Below are 21,531 nucleotides of genomic sequence, written 5' to 3'. Positions count from 1 at the left end.
CAAATTCTGTTTAGGGGTGAATGAACAGATTTAAAGCTTGCACTTTCTAGTAATGTGAAGGCAAGAAGCTGGACTACTTTGTCTGGTCTGATCACTGAATGACAAAAAAGATTTGAATAAAACAATTTCAAAGCTGAGCAGCAAGAAGGATAAGAAGTCAAGGAAATCTGACCTACAGAACAGACAGGAAAGACTGGAGATTTTCTGCTGAAAGAACTCCTGGGGAAAAGAACTGTGCAACATTTTCACAGGCAAAAGATTGTTGCAGTGCGAAAAGAAAGAACCTGTTCTTCACCTAAAGGATCCCTGGCAGTATTGCAAGAGATTTTTAGCTGCAATGACAAGATGCAGGCTACGCATTCAGGATAAACTTTCTCATTGGTATGGACTGAGGGTGAAGGAGTAGGAGCCTCTTATGGTTGGGTAGCTTATCTGTTGGAAAAAATGTAGGTAGAGCAGATCTTGCTGTGAGTCAAGGAGGCTCCACAGTCACTGCCAGCTCTGACTTTCTGAGACACTTTAACCTGGAAGGACTACCATATCCTTATCATAAACCACAACCTGCAAGGTGGCCAGTAAACTGAAGGAAAATTTTGCAGAGAAGACACTCAGAAAGCTTACGTAGCCTCTAGGGAAAACACAGCTGTAGCTGTAGAGGTGGCCTGTGTCTAGTAAAGAGAGAATACTCTACACACATGAAGTACTACATATATAACTGTACGACATAAACATATTTACAGAATATTATACATAACTGCTATAAGGAAAACTGACAAGGTCCCACCTATCTGAGCTGGATCACATGTATTGCAACCAACTGAAACAAAAAAGTGCTCAAAAAGTGATACTTATTTTTAAGCAGTACTGAGTGCAAAATATCACTAAGAAATGATTCTTAGTCATAGTATCACACACATAATAATAGTAAATAGCATCCTTCTTTTTATTCAAGCAATCCATCCCATTCCAAAAGAAGCAGTCCACAGCTCTTCCTGGTGTAATCAAAAGTTCTAAGAGCTGAGTATGATGGAAGAGGTTGGGACAACTTATACAGATCCTTAGCTGTACTGACATTTAACCTGTTTGATGAGACTTCTTTATCAGCAGACGGACACAGAACAAGAGCTGATGAGTCTGTAGTTTCCACCTACAAAGCAGTATTTGTGCTGGAAGACACTTTAAGCCCAAGAAACTAAAACGTAAACTCAAATTACACTTCCAAGGCAGAGAGCATCATGTGGTTATGCCATTTTGACATTTACAACTCCAACAGGACCTAAAGCATTTTTTGTTGGAATGCCTAAACTAGTCCTGAAGGACAGCTACAGGATTAAAAACTACCTACCGCAACTGATTTAAACAACCTTTCAATACATTCCCTGGACCACAAATGTCAAAACTGGGGACAGACAACATATTTGTCTTTAAGAAGCTGCAGATGCTCTACAGTAGAGGACATCACTGGATTGTTGCCTTTTACATCAATGTACAACTGTAAGAAATGCAAAATTCAGTTTCATATTACCAAGCAGCATTCCTTTGCTTTCAGATTGCTCTCACAAGGGAGCACGTGCAATTCCTACATGAGGAAATACAACTGTTTCTTGAGACTGAGTATTAACAATGAATATTCCTTACTCTCTGCAGCACTGATAAAACCACCCAGTGCGGTAAGCGAGACAAACACCATCCCTGTGCTTTGAAGGAGGTAGACCATCTCAATTTCAGAACAGACTCTGAGCTTTAGTGATAAGAAGGAACAGGCTTCTCACCACACGCAGTTGCAAGCCTAAGAGCTGCCCACAGCAGTGCTAAAGCAACACTTACAAAAATAACACAGGAATGCACAGATGTGTTGAAACTGCACTTTCATGTTACTGTTTTTGTCTGTGCCTTGCGATGGCAACACCCAACACACAAAGCACAAGTATATTCTCTGGGCAAAAGTCTCCTAAATAGAGCTTTGTGACTCTTGCAGGGAAGATGAAATCCTCTTCTGCTTAACCACTGCAATGCTGGTCCTGAAAAGCCAAAGTTATTTCTTCCTGAAATTTTTCTATTGCATCTCAAGAGAGAATTTTGCCCTGCATTGCTTACCACATCTTTGTTGGTTAATGTTTTGGGGTCATCAATGTTGTTTCTCAGCAGGTGACATGCAGAAAGCATCTTTTCACTTAGCTCGTATCTGAGGGAGACAGCAACATACATGGCATGTTTCAATTTTAATCCTAACATTTCAGCATAGAAACATTTGTCTTTCTGAAACTTCTCTGGGAATCAGTGTTTCCAGGAAAGCCATCTGCTACTACCATGCAGAAGCCACTCTGGCAGCTCCTCTCTGCAGACATGCTCTCCCATGTCCAATGGAGATGTATGCAGGAGGACCAGCAGGAAGGGAGAACAGACAACACATCAGTTTTGTGCCTTAAGACTTGGCAATGGTTCTATTGGAAATTCTCACCTACTGCTGTACGACTGCAGAGCATATATTATATCCTGTGTGCTTTCATTTTCTGATTAACAAGAGGAAATGGCAATAGTTGTGATGGAAATGGAATTAACCAGTGGGAAACAGCACAAGCAGTACCTCCCTGCCTGCTTCCATCCACTGGAACTAGTCTTTCTCATCTAATCCACTCTGGAAATTTACTTTTTTCTCTGCTCCTCTTTCATTTTTACACTTCTTTTCCCTTTCCATCACAAATTTCAGAACTCCTGATAAGGCTGGAAATAAGGTCTATGCCTGTCCCACATGTCAATGTGGGCAACCACCTCTGCATAGAAAGGATAAGGGCAATTTTTCTGGAAAGTTATCCCAAAATGCAGAGAACCTAACACATTCCTGTGTAAGGTGGGAGTTTTAGCCTTTCTGGGTTACAAACCAGCTGCTAGTGTGCTTCCAGAGCAATGAAATGCTCCCCTACTGCATGGACCATGTCCATGCGCAGCCATGTGTCCTGCTCCCGCCTCTTGAAGGGCATTGCCAGGGCAGGAACATGCTCCACAAGTACACATGGCTATCAAAACTGTTCTGCTGCTCTTCACAACCACTCCTGGCTATGGTAACTGTAACTTAGAGAGCTCTTGAGCAACTGCCCATCTTTCTATGTCACCTGTAAAATAACAGGCTATCCTACCATACTGTATAAAGCAAGCTCAGAGAACTTCAGAACACACAGCTCTAAGGCCTCCAAGCTCTTAATTATTAATTTCTCCATCTTTTTTATTTAGCAGTTGACAATTGAAGGTAACTTGATGCTAAGCTACACCTCCAGTGGAACATAACATTAATTTTGGTTTAGCTCTTTCACTATTATTATGCCACCTATATAATCTTCCCAAGCTAGCACACTTGTAAACCACTGGCAAAACCATTATCATTATTATCCCTTCACTGCCTATGTTTATACTTCTTTTTGCCATTTACTAATGAAGAATTAGTAAAAACTCACCACACTGCTGCTTTCCATATGGCAAAAAAGGAAAGGCCTTGTCTGTCAAATCCAACCATACACAGTTCATTACCGCAATTTGAAAAGTATCTTAAGACATGAAATGCTGAACAAGTGTGTGATAGCAACCCTAGAAGTATATTACAGTATATGATCTCACATGAGGCATAGGATCTCAGGACTGGGCCATCTCCTTGCTTCTGTACCCCATCCTCTTACTGAGCAGTACGAGCCATGGCTGAGATGCCATGGAAGGTGCAAATGCAAGATGCACTCCCAGCAGGCTACTGACCTGGTGTGCATGACTCAAGACTCATTTGCTTGCTTGTTCTACAGACCAGACCATTAACAAGGCCTTGCCTGCTCGCTAATGAATGCTATTGTGACCTGGGACAGCCTCCGATTGGGGAGCCACCTGGGTCTCGCTGTTAATGGACCATTTAAAGTCAGTGGGGTCAGCTGCTGGGAGGGACATCCTCTGACACCTGCTCCCTGTTCACACAGCATTGTTTTGCAGCAAAACCGCCTCTGGCTATCCCCTCAAGGAGGAGGGAAGTGGGTTGCAGATGAGGAGCAGTGGGGCTGATGCTTTCTCCACCAGCACAAGCACAGCCCACATCTCACCCCATAGCTCACCCCATGCCACGAGGTGGTGGTGACCTCCTCAGAGGCACTTTGCAGAGGGCACACAGCCTACCTCTCTCTGATTTCCACCTCCTCGGCCTCACACTCTGGGAGGGGACTGTCATTCTTTGCCCCTGCGGCGCAGACCTCCACAGGGTATGGGGTGGGCTGCTTTTCCTCTGTGTGCCTGGCGCAGGGGTACTCGTGGCTCTCGCACTCCTCCTCTGAATCTGAGGAGGAGCTCTCCTCGGAGCTGGAGTCATCGCTGGATGTGGTCTCGTACCTGTGGGGAGAAAGGGCAGGGGCACGGGTGCTCGCTCAGTGCCACTCAGCAGTGGTCAGTACCTGCTTGCAAAGGCTTAGTCCTCCTGATTTCTACTCAGACACCTCTTTAACTCATTGAGCTGTGTCAAGGCCAACTGAAATTGCCTAATATTAGTATGTACACAGTGTGCAATCAAAACCAACCTTTTTTAAAAAGGAGTCTTAACACTTTGGCAGACATTGCCTTATCCCCAAAATGAAATTACTTGGTTCAGAGTACATTGTCTTGTTGCCTTTTGAGTCAGATATAAGCAGAGAAGCTAACAAACCTATGATAACAATTCCCCACTATAAGTAATGATACTTTTAGCCAATATGTATGAAATGAAGTAATTGGGATATTTAGGCTATATACTGCATAAAGTATTTGTACTAAAGAAAAACTAATCTGAGGAAAGGGCTAGAAAAGCTATATAAAACAATCAGATGAAACCATTGTAAAGTTCTTTGCAACATTCTGCAAGGGCAAGTAGTATTTTAAAAGAAAACAATTTTCTATACTGTTTTCTCTATTTGTGTAGGAAAGTTCCGTATTTATCTAACACAAAGCCAGAAATATTAATTTTTGGGCAATGCCATCTTTTGCTGTATTGTTTAATTGTACAATGTTGTCCTTGTCAGCTGCTGAAGATACTTAGGAGGTTTCCTTACTAAAACATTGCCTGAGGAATGTCCTCATGGCTGAGTTTGTTTCATTTTTCTGTGTTAAATTTGGCAGGAATCTTTCATACAGGTACTTGAGACTGATGCTATGTATCCCTTGAAAGCATAAAAGGATTAAAATGAGCTCAGCTGTTCCACTTTTCCTTCTGATACATACACTCAGCAGATGCACCTCAGCCTGAAGGACAGGCCAAATCTGTGCATGTGCTCCTGGGTTCTTCCTGTCCTTCCCAGTGTGAAAGTGCTACAGTGAGTGACAGATGTTTCGGAGACAGGTCTCTTACCCTCCATTAACGCCAACAAACTGCAGGTTCTTCTTGGTGTTGCTCAAATCCTTCTTCCCGTCCCTTTTCTTCATGATAGATTTAAGTCTGCTTTCATTATTAGTACATACTGTATAAAAGGGAGACAAAGCACACATATTAGGACAAATCTGTAGCCAGCTTTGACTGCAGCAACTTTAGACAATTTTTCAAAACCAACAGCTCTCTTTTTAATTTACCAGCTGAAGCTGGGTTTTCTCATATTTTATACACACAGTCATGGTGTGAGATGCACACTGGAAACAGGGAAAATGGTTCCAAAGTCAACTCTGGAAAGTAGTGTAGCCTAACTTTCCCATCTTCCAACATGCTGCTAATCTTTGTGATGCTTTAGAAAATTTTGAAAGACCGGGGCTTATTGTTTTTCTTTGCTATTTGTGAAAAGCTTCTAATGTTGAACTGGGTTACTCTTTTACGACACTCTTAATTCTTGGTGTCAGAGAGCAGCAGCTCTTTGCCAGAATGAATAAATTCGTACAGACAGCATATTTAAACAATACAGAGAGTATATTTAACAATAAACTATTCAATAGGGCGGAGAGGTTCAAGCAAAGCTGGGCTTTTCAATTTTAGTATTCACTGCAACAACTTTTAAACCAGTCTCTAAGTGTAAGACAGGTAAAACATTCATACAAATTTAGTATTAAAAATAATTATTAACCCTTTCTCTTTCAGTACATTTTTCTTATGAAGACATTAAATTGCATTTTACTGATGTGCTACAATCTGCTGCTTAAAACCTAAGCACTACCTGCAGACACAGCATTTCATACTGTGACTTTCCCTGCAGCTGCATCTTTTCCTCCTCTACATTTTTGAGAATAGTAAAAACCTTTCTTAACTATATTTCATATTCAGACTCCACCAGTGTGATGAAAGGTGCATGTGAGCCAGTTATTACCATAGAGGCCTGAGGCAAGCTGGTCATCTGTCAGGTTAATTGGAGCCAGAGTTTTATCCTGAGAAGAAAAGGATTTCCTTCCCCGAACAGTTTCCACAAGAGGAGTCTTCCTCTCCTCCTGAGCCGGTAAAATGTCCTGCTCCAATTTCAGTGTTTGCAAATTTGAAGTTAAGTGGGGGTTTGCAAGCTGGCCATGAGGGATGTACTCCAAACTAGCACCTGCCAGAGAAGACAGTAGGCATCACAGAGGAGTCAGACAAAAATATTTCTGTCACTACTGCGATCAACAGAGGGGAAAAAAAACCCCAAACTGGAAAAAAAAAGGATGACACTTGTGCTTTAAAATGCTCTTTTCTAAGAACCCAACAGGAAAAGATTGCTTTCAGAAAAAGCAAAAATTAGCTGTGAGTTTTTCTTTCGATGAAAACATACAATACAAGGAAAAACTCCAAAGACATGGGCTTTAAAACACATGAAAGGAAAGGTGCTTCCTTTCCCTTCTCCATCAGTATGCGCAGTGACCCCATCTCCTGCCACCCTGGTTCAGGGTGGACTCAGTGAGCTGCTCCTCACTGACATGCCTAAAAACCATAGCACATTCACAGGCTCAGCAGGTTCTTTATCCAAGAGCAGTAACTTTTTTATCACACTTGTGTTTCAAGACATGTCATTTTCCATGAAAGTAGAATTTTTTCAGGAAGTTTTCCTTTTTGCCAGCATTCTGACTAATTCTGAAACCTACACGCTTTACCCAATTACTGAGACAACTGTTCTAAACTGCCACCCACTATATGTCTGTCTTTCTTTCCTTGTTTCCTTTTTTATTTTGGGCAGGATTATACTGAGCTAGTAGTTATATTTAAATTAAATTCCAAATGTTTGGGTTACATTTTTTCCCATAGCTGATTTGCTGGCATTCACTTATTTTTTCCCCTTTGTGTATTTAAAAGGCAGTGGTAATTATACACAGATTTGTACAGATTTCCTTGGAGCTCCTCCAGCTGTGCTATTACAAATGCTCTACAAATCTGCACACATGCTTTTGTTTGTGGAACACTGGGGCTTTTTTAAACATGTATTCCTCTCTAAGTGATCTTGTTAATATTCAAGGCGGGGGCGGGGGGGGGGGGCAGGGAAAGCTGAAGTTTAACTTGCTTTAAACACTGTCACTTTCTTTCATTCTTTTCTTGATTCAGTAACATGTACCTCCATATTTTTTTGCCTCTGTATTTATAAAAGATCAAGCCACAGCCTCCACATTCAAATACGTAAGTGGCACTGTACTGGGTGCTAACATCCTGTAGTAAGGTAAATTCCAAAGACTGATTTTTAGGAACACACCTACATCTTTGGCAAGCAAGCTGCTCTTGCTAGACTGCCTTTCCCACTTCTTATTTCACCTCAGTAATTTTCTTCCTGTAACAGGACAAAATGAGGCTGATTTTTCCAAACACTGTCACTACCCAACAGCTTCCTTCTCTCTGTTCCTGTTCCCACTCAAGTCTCGGAGTTCCCAACTAAGTATCACATCACAAGGCACCTTTTCCAAGGCACCTTCTCCAGCAGCGAGACCTTTTGCCAATTTCCACCATACCTTACAGCTTCTCCAGACTAGAGAGAAGCCACCTATGGGGAAAGACACATAGCAGAATGACAGCCATTATCACTACAGGTATACCTGAAAAGCTTCTTAAGAGTGAAGTAGGGGTATGTGTTGAAGGTGACAGCTACTCCTGAGCCCCCTGGACAAGAGCAGCCCTTCTAGAGACACATCTGTGCACTTGGGACAAAATGGACATCCATGGAAAGCAAGAGGGGAAGTCCCTTGCTCCCTCACCTCTCCCAACTTTGCAGCAACGACTGACTTTCATTGGATCTCTTCCCAACAGCAAGTATCATTTGTCATTCAACAGCCAAAAACAAGAGGGCTGCCAAGGTGATGGAGCACTGAGCCAAAACCAACGGTTTTTAAACTCCCTTAGCTGAAAACCAAGCAAACTGTCTCTCTATCCTCTTGCTTGGAGCTATGACAGCTACAATGAGAGTACCAAACAGAGTAACTGCTTCCAGGTGCAGCTGGTGGTGGCTGCCTGGGCTGGCCACCCCTTCTATTCCAGTCTTGCCTCTGAGAACATGGGAGGGAGATGAGAAAACCTGCTCTGAAACATCAGGGATATGCAAAGCTTCTAAAGATGCCCAGGTTTCCTTTCAGCAGAACTCTCTGCATCCTCTGCCATGCATTACAGCTCTCCTACAAAAGCAGCTGTGACAACTGTGCTGTCTGCAGGCACGGGTGGGCTTGTGCGTGCCAGCCCTGAGGGCAGCTGGCAGGACTCGGGCAGGGCAGAGTGGGGCTCCAGCCTGAGGTGAACCAACAGCACCTTGGTGCACTCTGTCATCCCCTCAAAGCCTGAACTTCCCGAGGTGTCTTCCTCCTGCCCTGGGACACACGGGGGAGGGAACTGCAGGGCAGGACAGAGAGAAAGGAGGACAATAGATTTGTCTCCCCAGACTCACAGCCTCTCTACAATCTAAAGCTGCCACCAGTGCAACAGGACCCCAGCAGGTTCCCTCCTCTGGTTCACACATCAGTGGCTGAGAAGCATCACACTGAGTTCAGGACCTAGGGCATGATGTTAATGCCTTTCAATGAAGAAGAAAAGGGGTCCTGCTCAGCTGGACAAAAGAGGATGACATCAAGGCTTAAGGGCAAGCAGACAAGTGTGCATTAGACAAACTGGGCAGTGCACTCAAGTCTCCCAGCAAAGCTGTTACATGTCTACACTTAACTTCGTCCACAGTACCTAATGATGAGGGAAAGAAGGTCCAGTTCAACAGTAATGCTGTAAGCTACTAATTAGCATTTAATGTCAGCTTCCAGGCTTTCCCCTTTTCAAAACAGCCAACATAAAGATGCTTAGAGAGCACCAAGCAAGGTCAATCACTTAGAAAAATAGAAGAAGGAGCTGTACCACCTAACCTTAAAGCCAGTGATTTAAGAGACTAACCTACTACTGTGTAAACCAAAAATCTAAATGAGCCAAATTCCCTCTTCCTCCAGCAGGACTGCAGGGTCACTGTTGGGGCTGGAGGCATCACACACCTCTCTAGAATGAACACGAACCCTGGCTGAAGATCACCACCAGTCTACACAGATCTTACAATAGTCTTCCTCTTCACCTCACAGAAACCTCAAGTATGCTTGAGCAGAATCCTTCTCCAGCTCACATTTGCACAACACTGACAGCAAATCAACCAACAAGTTCAGTGCTTAGCCTGGCCCTGTCTATGGACAGAGCCCACCGGGAAGACTTGGCCTGCTGATTTTCCCTGTTTACTGCTGTGGGCAAATACTGCAATCTTGATAAAGTTTTTAAGTGTTCATACAGAATAGCTAAGTACACCATGGAGCTGTCAAAAAGTTGTAAATGTACTTTGCAACACAGCAGGGGATCTTGGAAAACCTCAGGAGTAATTTAGAGGTAGACTAAGGAAAAAAACCCCAACAACTTAGAGACTTCAACTGTATCAGTTTCAGAGGGAAACAAGTGACTGAAGCATCTTCAGTGGTTTCGCTCCAGTGGTTTGAGGGAATCAGAGCAACGGTTTTAATTTTTTAGAAGGAGCCTCCTCTCACAAATCACCTGTGCTACTTTTGAAAATCTCACCAATTTAAGCCAGGGTGACAGTAAAACTACTATAGAGCAGCAGCAAATTACCATGCCATTTCTAGCACATATAAAATCCACTTATTGTTATTAAGATGCAATTTCCCTTCCTAACTGTAGACCTTCCCTCCCGTTTATGACAGCACAAGCTGGTTCAGGGAACTCAGTGGATTCCTTTGAATTTGTCATGAATTCTTAGTAACAGAAGTCTGACCTTCACCTGATTTTGAAAATTTCCATTTAAGCTTATGGAAGCAAACCTAAGTATTATTATAAGACAATTTAGCTCGACAATATTTTTATACCACTGGAAATCAAGAGAAGTGCAAACAAGGCCAGGATGAGAACCTAGAACTCTGGCTGAAACACCACGGCTTTCTAGCTTAAAAAAGGGGACAAGCTTACTGCCAATGTGGTAACTACACCAAGATTTTATTTTTAACCTGTTGATCAGTGCGAGCATTTATTGGCACAATTGCCCAGAACATTTACAGCAAGGAAATACTTCTCTTTCATACTGCAAGGTTTCTTCCTGGTACCAGTAAGCTCCTCAGGAAATTATTTTAACTGAAGAACCCAACGTCTTCTCCAGTGGTTATAAGTCTTATTAAGTTGCTTTATGCTTAGAAAGTTATTTTTTCCTAAAAATAATTTCAATCCACTTTCCGTATCAGAACTATTGAAGAAAATCCTCCATTCTACTACAGTAAATAAAAAAGCAGTGATAAGCAAAGATGTTACACATAAACATTTACAATGATTGACAGTAACCCATCCAACTGATAAATGTGTTACCCTCAGAGACTAGAGGGTAGTTTCAGTTTAAAAGTTACTTTTGAGCCATTCCTGGTTAAAAGCCAGTGAATTTAAAATTTCAGAACAAAAAATTGCCACACATGAACTTTTTGTACAATAAACAGCACAGAAGACAGATTCACGGCAGGCACAGGCAGAAGTAAATGTTGAACTACCCTTCTGCTCCAGAGAAAACACTCCTTCCAATAGGATGAGGGCCTGTAAGAGGACTGCAAGAATAATCTCATTTTCCTCTCTCACTTTAACTGTTTTCTCTGTGTTGAGAAGCTGCTTTCCAACCCCAAATTAAATTGTGAATCCAGTTTGCTGAAACTGTAAGTTAAAATCAATTCCTTTAATGGGATCACAAAAAAAAATGACACATTGGTTAAGCAGCTTATTTATGAAATGCTCTTTTCCAAGACAACTGTGTGTGAAGCTTGGTGAGAAGCCATCCTTCATTTCCCTGATGAGTGGTGAATCAAAGTATCTCATGATGCACAGCAGGAAGGTCATCTCAGAGTACTTCTTTCTTTCTCATTCATGAGGATTTGATCTCAGCTGATGACTTATTGTTGCTGAAATATGACAACACTTCCTTCGAAAAACAGTAATCTCCCTTCATTAAATATTTATAGATATTTCTGTTACCATGGGAGTTGAATTCTAAACAAAGCTCAGTGCCTAATCGTTCTATCCCTGTGCCACAGCATAGGGAGAGAACTGAGGTTTTATCTAACAGACAGTCTAGCAGGCTGCAGCTTGCCACTCTCCAAGCAGCAATAGATTTGAAGGGAAAAATAATTTATACTGTGGCATATTATGTCCTTCATTAACTGAAGCCAAAATGAGGGTATAGAGCAGCTTTCAGATTCAAACACTCCATGTAGTGCTGCCACAGACTGAAAACAGCAAATACTGCAACAATAATAATGACAATAGTAGTAAGTTGCTATTAACACACGACATGAGGAGGTACAGCAACCTTCTTTGAAGAGGTTTATGGAGTTTAATTTGAATAATGCCTTTATAGGACAATTACTGATCAGGTCTCTGCTTCTTTTCTGAAGTAACTGGATGGATATTTAAATCAGAAAAAACCCTGCTAGACACCTTAACTCCTAATATAGAGGTTGCTACCATTTTTGAACTACATATCCATTTGAGCTTTCCATGTTGTCACAACTAGCAGCTCAATAGTTACCATACACCACAGGAAAAATCAGAGGAGGCACTGTATTCTCCAAGATACTAACCAGACACCTGTAAATAAATGGTACTCATCTGGCACACAGGTCAGACAATCTGCATGGCTGTTTTGCATCATGCACTACCTTCCAGGGAATATAGAGAGTGCTTTACATATGCCAGTCACCCTCTTCCCAGCAGAACAGATGGATGGATGCTGTTTGTTATACAAACAAAAATATCTGTACAGAAACTTAAACTGGAAATTAAAACATGCATCTGTGGCAGAGTTGGAGCTGAGGGCTTTCTTCACTTGCAGAGATCAGACAACCAGTGTGACTTGTAGCAGCCCACAGGTTTACCAAGTCCACCAACATGCCTGGACCATATCACCACTGGCTTCTGAGCATCAGGCAAGCCACCAGTCTTCAACTGCAATACTGCAGTCCATGCTGCCAGAAGAGGAGATACCAACCCATCAAGCTACACAGTCTTTGAGAGAAAGGCTTATTAAACAGAAGAGCTGTAAAGAGAAAAACCCCAGCTTTCTCCAATTTCCTGCATTATGAATGACCATGCAGATACAACCACAGTCACAATACCTCATTAGTCCTACATACCAATTTCGGTCAACCAAGGGCTTCTCAGATCAGTCCTTCAGTCTTTTTAGTGTCCTTCAGGCTGTCTCCCCAGTTCTAGTTAAAACCTAAGCATTGAAAATTTTGGAAGATCTTGCCACCAGGTGGCACATCAAGATTTCCTTACCCTCAAGACTTTCTGACACCACTTGTTTTCCCACTTCCTTTCAGCCCCCTCAAATCTTAAGAAGTTGTCTTCTTCCCCATGATGATTAATTAGTGTAATGCTTCAACTGGGGTGCTCAGTCAGGACTGCTCTGAAAGCAACAATAAAACTGATATGCAAAATAACCATGCATTTTCAGATCAAATATGGTCAGTGTTGTAGTTTTGGGATGTTAAAGTAAAAATTCTCTCCCTGCCACTAATTCCCCATGCCATTAGAAGTGGTCAACTGCTACCAATTCCTGCTTCATCATTTTGGGTGGGGGGCAGACTGCGGGAAGGTGTGGCGGGGAACGGGTTTGCACTGTCTCTTTTGATTTCGGGACATCCACAGCTCTGGCTGAACGCTGCAGCTGTGTGTGTTGCTCTTGGAGAGAAGCTGTTCTCTTGCTCATTGCTGCGGTTGTTTAGTGAGCTGTTTTTTTCTTGCCACTGCTGTTCTCCTGGTTCGGCATTGCGGGCCTGGTCACCACCCCGGCTTCACCCTGTAGTGTTGTTGGGCCTGCCTGACCCACGATGGCAACGACCCAAGGAGAGAAAGAGGAGTCACGACTGCTTTCGGGACACATTGCAGACTTTTCCTTCCTGGGAATTATCACCATCCCTCCACTCCCAGCTTCTCCTTCTTCATTTGGGACAAAGGACAAGGAGAGAGAGAGAGAGTTCATGTGAGTGCTCACCCCGTGTCTCTGCCTCGCTGGCTGAATTCACCTCACAGCCAGCCCAGGTGTGACACTGACACTGTCCATAAATATAACTGCTCCAGGAGGAACCTATTCTTTGCGGGTTGTTTTCTTTTGATTTTACTTTTGGTGCTGGGGGAGTAGTTTGCTCTGGTCTGTTTACAGTTATATCTATATCTACATATATATATAGTAGTTAAGAACACTTACCCTTCTTATATCCATTTTCTAATTGAAGTTCATATTTCTTAAATTTAATAAGGAGTGATGTGATTATTGTGGAGGAATCCTTTCCTCTGCTTTTTGGTAAACATTTTGGTTCTTACCTCAAACTAAGACATTCTTTGGTGCCCAGCGTGGGGCTGGTAGAGGCATGGGACAACTGTGTCTATTGGACTGTGTGGATTTGATGGTCTGGCACATCAGACCCACAAAAGTATAAAGCTTTCGTTGATACCGGCGCTCAGTGCACATTAATGCCATCAGGACATGTGGGCTCAGAAACTATTCCTATTTCTGGGGTGCCAGGTGGATCTCAAGAGTCGATTGTGCTGGAGGCTGAAGTGAGCTTGACAGGGAGAGATTGGCAGAAACACCCCATTGTGACTGGTCCAGCTGCCCCATGTATTCTGGGCATTGACTATCTCAGGAATGGATATTTTAAAGACTCAAAGGGACATAGATAGGCTTTAGGAATAGCCACTGTAGAGACAGAAGGGATTGAACAGTTGAACTCATTGTCACATCTCTCAGAGAGTCCTTCTGCTGCTGGACTGTTGAAAGTTGAGGAACAGCAGGTGCCAATCGCCACCACCACAACAGTGCACCATCGGCAATACCGAACGAACCGTGATGCTGTGATCCCCATCCGTAAGATGATCCGTGAACTGGAGAGCCAAGGGGTGGTCAGCAAAACCCACTCACCCTTCAACAGCCCCATCTGACCTGTGCGTAAGTCTGATGAAGAACGGAGATTGACTGTGGACTATAGTGGCTTGAATGAAGTTACCCCATCGCTGAGTGCCGCTGTGCCGGACATGCTGGAGCTCCAGTATGAGCTGGAGTCCAAGGCAGCAAAGTGATATGCCACTATTGACATTGCCAATGCGTTCTTCTCCATTTCCCTGGCAGCAGAGTGCAGGCCACAGTTCACCTTCACCTGGAGGGGCGTGCAGTACACCTGGAACCGACTGCCCCAGGGGTGGAAACACAGTCCCACCATCTGTCATGGACTGATCCAGACTGCACTGGAAAAGAGTGAGGCTCCAGAACACCTGCAGTACATTGATGACACTCAGATAATTTTTTAGGACACTGGTAGATCAGTTGTTTTAGAATACCATCCTTGAAAATCCTTGCTGGTGAAAGACATCCATCCACATGACTTGTGAAACGTCCATGTAATTAAAACCCCTATGAGTGACATCACGCCTCTGGCTGGTATTTTGCAAAACAGATTACATGTGCATTTAAAATATGCATTCTGAAACTTCTTTAAAAATCTGTGCAACAAACAGAGAAGCCGAATGAGCTCACATCCCTTATTCCTCTTATATACTGTCTGGTCCAAGAATATAGATCAGCTACTACCCAGGTTTGTGATCCACATCTATACGATCCAGCTTGACACACAGGCTGCCAATGCCAGCTAACGTGACTCTGCAGAGCGGAAATCAGCTCGCCTGGCCAGCAGGTTTGATTTCCCTGAGGTCACTAGGGCTTTTGAAAGACAGTGTATATGTAAATACAAACTGCCTAATTACAGAAGTGAATGTGATTATTTTGCATCAAGCAAAACACTAATTGCTAATGGACTTGGTTCAGAGATCACCTCAGAGGTCACAGTTGTCTAGAGATGAAAACTGCCAACCTGTGTCCTGCTCAGCAGACTTCAGCTCTCCTGCCTGCATCTCCATCACCTATCATGTGCGAAACACTCACAGTTATCAAGAAAATTTAGAGAGGGACAAAGTCTTCGAAGCAAAACTAAACTTTTATTTAACAAATTCAGCTGAATTGGGTGTATCCCTCTGGCCTAGGAGACAGACCCAGAACAAACAGAAATAGAACTTTTTATAGCCTCTCCCAGCTGGAAAGGTCCCTGCCTCCACTCCCACTGGCCAGTACTAGGGAACTCACAGTCTGGCCTGGTCTGCCTACATGCCCAAGACCCCACTACCCTCTGAAGGTGTAAAAACCCACTGGAAACTTAACTACTCCCTTCCCCCATTCTCTTCTTCATCAATACAGTTCCTTTAGCTTCAGCAAAACCCTAATTCTGTTTCTAACGTGCCACAAGCTGTGTCAGAGGGTTTCAGATGGCAGAGACCCCTGCAGCACGCCCTCTCCCCAGGACTAACAGGAAGAAAAATCTGTTTAAGCTGAGAATCTTACTGATGTGCTACCTCGAAGCAGCATGGACCACTAAGCCATTAATATGGCAAACTGGTTCCCTAATTACATGCCTCAAAGCCAGGTCAGGTATTTTTGCCCTAAAAGGAACTGGCATTTAAGAGATGCTTCCCTAAGGATGCTCTTTGAAAATGACACTACTGATGCCAATTGGAAACCAGACACTTCTGCCTCTATTTTCAGCCTGTTTTTCTAAGAAAATGAGGCTTGTGAGGTCACACTTCTTTCAATAACATAAACTCAATTGCCTGTTTTAGCCAAACAAGAATAGAGACTCAGTGCTCTGAAAGACTTTTGTGTTTATACAAGCTTTACAGAAATCAGTCTGCGATGCCAGAGAAAAGGCATGGGCTGAGTTCATACATGAGACACCAGAAAAGCTACATCCAAGAGACCTAACTGTGAGGAAACAATTATGAAGGGCTCACAAACTATCATAAGATATTGATGAATGGAAAAAAAAAAGTTTATTAGTTACCTTTATAATAGAGTATTTAAGTTAGTGCTTCATTCAGAAAAAATCCTGCTACAGAACTATGTAACACATGATCTATAAAATCACAGGATCGGGAAGCAGGACCAGCAGATAAATGTAGCTGACAATATTTTCAAAATTAATAGAAAAAGATGGGGTAGCATTTCAGGCTTAAGATGTCTTTTCCACTCCAATTCTCCATGGGTCTAAGCTGTTATAGCCCAGAGCCTGATTTACATACGCAATCCAGGCATATAGTTCTCACCAGGGACTAAAAATAAAGAAATTTTACTCTCAGCATCCACAGCTAAAGATAATGACATTACACAATTTAAAATAAAGTGATTCCAGAATAATTTTATCAAGAATGTGAAATTTGAATCCATACACAAACATTTTTAGTAAAATATGACCCGTTGCTCCACCTGTGTCTAAATACTTTCAAGTCTCTAGACTACACATCTGATACTGTGCAGTAAAAGCTGGGAATGGAATTAAGGATTTACAGCTAGTGATAATTCTGGTTCACTGTTTTTACGGACACTATTGGTGTCTGCTAAATAACCTTATTATACTTGTAAGAAGACCAAAATATAAAGGGAATACCAAAAAGATAATAGTACTGCATATATAGTATCATAATGCACTTATGCAGACAGAATATCATACATTTCCTTTACCACTACATCAGTGTTGCTTGTTGCTTTACAATGGGAAGCTAAACCTTTAACTTCAGCTCATTTAGTGGGTGGCTCTATTTAGCACATGCACTGAAAATAATCATATTTATTGAACTCCATTTTAACAAAAATAGGTGAATTTAAAGACAGTAAATAAGCTGCAAGATCTTTACATAGCAGTGGATTAGCCAATAATATTAAGATGACATTAAATGATATTTACTCAGGGGTTTTGTTCTAATTCAGCATTCATAATATAGATGAATTTGCACTAGTTTTTTTGCATTTCCTTACCCTTTTGTTTCATTCACTGTATGGCAGAACAAAGAAAACAAAATTTAATTTTAATTTAATACAAATTTAATAGTGATGTAGTTGAATTCAGCTATAAGATATTGAACAAAATGTGTAAGTTTTAAACCAGACTATCAGACACATGAAAAAAAAAAATTAAAAAGTAATCAACTTTACCTCAGGGAATAAAGAATCCCTCAAACTAGTTGTTTGTATTTTTAAATTAATAAATAAAAGGCAAGGAGTATTTAAATCTCAATTCTTGACTTTCTTCAGCGTCACCAAAACCTTCAGCAGTAATTATAGCCTTCAAACACAAGGCTGTAATTAGGGATTATGACAAACAGTTACTGGAACAGAGAAGATGCAAGATGTGGTTTCTGTGAAGCACTCTGGAGTTGCCTATTATAAAGCAATCAGCCCTGCTGGAATGGGGAAAGCACCCCACAGCTCTCTGTCTGAGCCACATAAGGAACAAAGGAAATGAGAGAAACACTACAAAATCCAGAGAAACGTCTGTGAAAACAAGTCAGTTTGATACAGACATTGTATGTGACTTTCCACTCTGTAAAAGCTAGCATGGTAGGTTTTAAAATGGCATGTCAAGTTAAAATTTCCAACCTACAGGCATTAACCTCAAATACTCCTAAAGTTGTAAAATTAAGTCAATATCTAGCACAGCGGTTAAACTCTTCATAGTTTTAGACACCTCTCTTGCATCATCAGGGTCATGGTACCATCACCATCAGGACCTTGAGAATCTGCTGGACAGGGAGACAGAAACCCCGCACTAACTCTTCAGGACCAGCCATGGGCTGGATAGCATACTCAATGGGCAAACTCAGCAACAATGTTACACTCTGTGCTTCCTTGGGGAGAAGCCTGGCAAGACACTGACCTGTAGATCTGGGAAGGAGCAGACAAAACGTGTGCCTGAACGCTGAGCTTACCTGATGTGGTACTTCTCTCTGTGCACTGCTTCTCAAGGTCCAGGCTCCTCAGCTCCTCTGTGCTGGCATATTTCATGACAGAGTTGATGGAGGTGAGGGTGCTGATGAGCTGTGAATTGAGAGATCCAATCTGGGAGTGGGGCTGCCCAAAAGCTTCTGCCAATTCACTGTAATTTTCAGCAAGCAGCATCTGCTGCTCCTGCAGCAGCTTCTGCACACGTTCGATGTAGTGATCCAGGCCTGTCCTCAGCTCAGGCGGAGGCAGAGGGCTTTCCACCTGACCACTGACTGGCTCATACACAGACTCTACACCAACACCGATGCTCCTGGTGCTGGTTGGTACAACAGCCAATGGAGGGGGTCCACAGGCAATGCTCCTCATTTTCAGACCAACCAGGTAATTCTCATGAACATTTATCTGTCCAGTGCCACAGTCTTTGGTTTTTATTGCAGAGGGCTTGTAGAAGCCAGGGTGGCTAGAGAGCACAGTCCCCACTCCAACTGAACGCATTTTAGCAGATGCGTGTATGTCCTTCACCCGGCCATCCCCTACTGCCACACTTCGCATCTCCACACTGTCTGTGCTGGTCTGTTTATCACAGCTGCTCAGAGCAGTGTTAGTCCCGCAGTCAGACAGGCAGGCCACCTCCGTGCTGGTGCACTGGCTCACCATCTCCAAAGCAGTGCTGGTTTGCTGGCTAGCCATAGAAGGCATAGCCATCACCATTGCCTCTGCCCTGGGCACAGTTTCTGTGGCAGTTTCACGGGACACGTACTCCTTAGGGGTGCAAACCACCACATCCACCAAGCAGTCCCCACAACCTACAGACCTCACTGCTCCAACTGCCTGTGCCCTCTGGCAGGGGCTTGGCACATCTGCTGGCTCTTCTGTGTTTATGCCTATTTCACAGATGCTTGTCTCTGTGTCCACTGCCTTATCCTGCACCTCCACAGACCTTCCCGTGCTCTGATCTTGCACGTCTGCCCTCTCCCTCACCAGCCATCGGCTCATGAGCAGCTCGGGGCCCACAGCCTTGCTCCGCATGGCAGGTCTGCAGGAGATGCCAGTGCTGGTCGTCTGCAGGTGGTTTCCCACTGATGAATCAGCAACATCCACATGGTCTCCCACCATTTGGTCTCTTGTTTGTATGACAGCTTCCACCATCCTGCTGATGAAATGGGGCTGAGCCATCACGGCTTTATCCACCTTTTTTCTAGAACCAGCTGCCTGCAACTCCTGTTTCAATTTGGTCATTTCCCTGTCATGGGTGGTTTCCTTTAACTGAACCTCTAGTCTGTAAATCTTTTCCTTAAGAGCTTCGATAGTCTGCTGCTGAAGCTCTATTTCTTTCTCAATCTCTGTAGACAATCCAAGCATGGCCTCTGTCACCCCAACTCCACACTCCCTCACTTCTTTCTCTGTCCCCACAGCAACTTCTTTGTGTTGCCTTGCAGATCTGTTGTATATGACCACATCATTCATGTTCTCATCAGCACCCACAGCAACAGATCGGGCTTCTTTTGTCAGGCTTTCTCTGTTCACCTGAAGGTTTGCTGAACTTTCATAGTTGCTATCCTGGATTTTTTTCTCCAGAGCTTGCATCTCAGCAGTCAGCTGCCTGAACTCCTCAATCCTCTGAGAACTCTGCTGCACACTCTCAGTCTCCTCCTCACAATCTATATACAGTTCTCCACCTCTTCTCACCTGAGACATGTGTTCCCACTGCTCTGCATTTCCGGCACTGTAGGACCGCTTTCTGAAACCGTAGGTGTCATTTTGAGTGGCTTTCCTGTGGTTTTTCAGTTCAGCCATCATGTGCCTCTTCTCCTCCTGCAACACCGAAATTTTGACCTGCAGCACAGGAATAGTCTTGACCTGTTCCTCGAGCTCCTTGAGACGCTTGAGGGCAACTGCCATTTGCTCCCTGATGTGCTGCAGATGCACTGGGCTCACATTGGTGACTGGCGTGGATATTCCCGAGCTCATGGGGCTGTGACGAATGGAACTGCCCAAGGAGGAGCTGAAACAGGCACCGTAGTCACCATTACCCTGATACCCATTCTGCAGCTGCTGAGACATGTGACTGTACCCACTGGATCCCACAAAAGAGGGGAGGGAGCTTGTGGAGCCCATGCCTCCAAAGCTGGAAAGTCGGGGCCTGCGGATATCTCCAGGCGTGACCTGCATCATCCTCTCCTGCTCCAGTCGCCTTCGTGTTTCCATGAGGGTTTTTGTTACAAGGAGATTGTGCCGAGGAGGCTGGGGAGAGGGAGGAGGAAGCTGTTTATTTTCAGGGACGGTTAAGTAGGTAGGAGATACTTCAAAGGAAACTGAGGGTCTCACAGGGACAGACAAGGTTACTTGACTCCTTGCTGCCAAAGAAGGCTGCTTGTTCTCATCACTGTTCGATGAAGAGAGGGATTCTGTAGAGGTCCAGCCACTGCAATGGCCACTAGAGTTCTTAGTGCCCACAGAGGTTGGTACAGCTTTTCTCCTCTTTCGGATATTTAGTTTCTTAATGGTATTTCCCTTTTGTATATCATCCACGTACTTTAGAAAATCTAAGTCTAGTTGGTAGCCATAAGGTGTTTCCACAAAATAGGGGCCTTTCTGTTCTTTTCCATCTTCTCCATTTATAATAATTTCCTCTTTTTCTGGAAAAGAAGAAACAAAATCAGCATTCAATTAAACTATGCAGTAATACACAAGCATATAAAGATGGATGCTTACAGAAGGCCAGAGGCAGAAATTGCAGCTGCAGCTCAGTGAGCAGACCAACTTTCCGCTGACTGATCCTCAACACTAAATCCTGATTAACTTTTTAAAAGTTAATCAGTGAGTTTTCAAATGCTGAGAAGTGCATACCCACATAAATGTGTACACATGCATACACACAGATTAACGAAGGGGCACAAGCAATAGCTCAAAGCTGTATTTGCCTAAATCCTTCTAGTCACCCCATTTCACACCAAGCTTTCACACACATTATGTACCAGGTGAAGACCACAGGCTTACAACGTACACAAATCATCCAGAGACCACATTCCCTGGATAGTGCATTCGAGCAGGAACTCTGACCCCGCTTCTTATGCAACCGATGCCATTAGACTTTACACAGCTCTACAGCTGTTTCATGGCTCTGGGAAGTGCTGCCCCAAGAGCAGCAACACCCGTTTGCTCTCACCTCAGCTCGTGCTACTTCCACCAGCGTGTCTGCCTCTTTCACTTTAAACGACAGGCAGTGGGACCCCCCTTCCAGTGGGGTCCCGAATCCCACTGCTGAGGAGGGCTGTAG

At 43.4% G+C, this 21,531-nt stretch overlaps 1 protein-coding gene across 7 annotated transcripts in view; it reads right to left on the bottom strand.

Annotated features, from left to right (window-relative positions):
• KANK1 (KN motif and ankyrin repeat domains 1) overlaps window positions 1-21,531 on the bottom strand; it is a 131,290-nt gene that overhangs the window by 8,573 nt on the left and 101,186 nt on the right. For 6 of the 7 annotated variants that reach the window (XM_071579856.1, XM_071579855.1, XM_071579860.1 and 3 more), the window contains 5 exons: window positions 18,236-20,890; window positions 6,288-6,506; window positions 5,348-5,456; window positions 4,150-4,359; window positions 2,098-2,185 (listed from right to left, as the gene is read on the bottom strand). In XM_071579856.1, coding sequence (XP_071435957.1) covers window positions 2,098-2,185; window positions 4,150-4,359; window positions 5,348-5,456; window positions 6,288-6,506; window positions 18,236-20,890 — 3,281 coding nt within the window. The remainder of the gene's footprint in view (window positions 1-2,097; window positions 2,186-4,149; window positions 4,360-5,347; window positions 5,457-6,287; window positions 6,507-18,235; window positions 20,891-21,531) is intronic. The other variant, XM_071579857.1, reaches the window with a different exon arrangement.

This window comes from Pithys albifrons, chromosome Z (assembly GCF_047495875.1).
Source record: "Pithys albifrons albifrons isolate INPA30051 chromosome Z, PitAlb_v1, whole genome shotgun sequence".
Taxonomy (NCBI): domain Eukaryota; kingdom Metazoa; phylum Chordata; class Aves; order Passeriformes; family Thamnophilidae; genus Pithys; species Pithys albifrons.
Note: the sequence above shows the minus strand (reverse complement) of the source record. Positions and strands in the feature narration are given on the sequence as shown.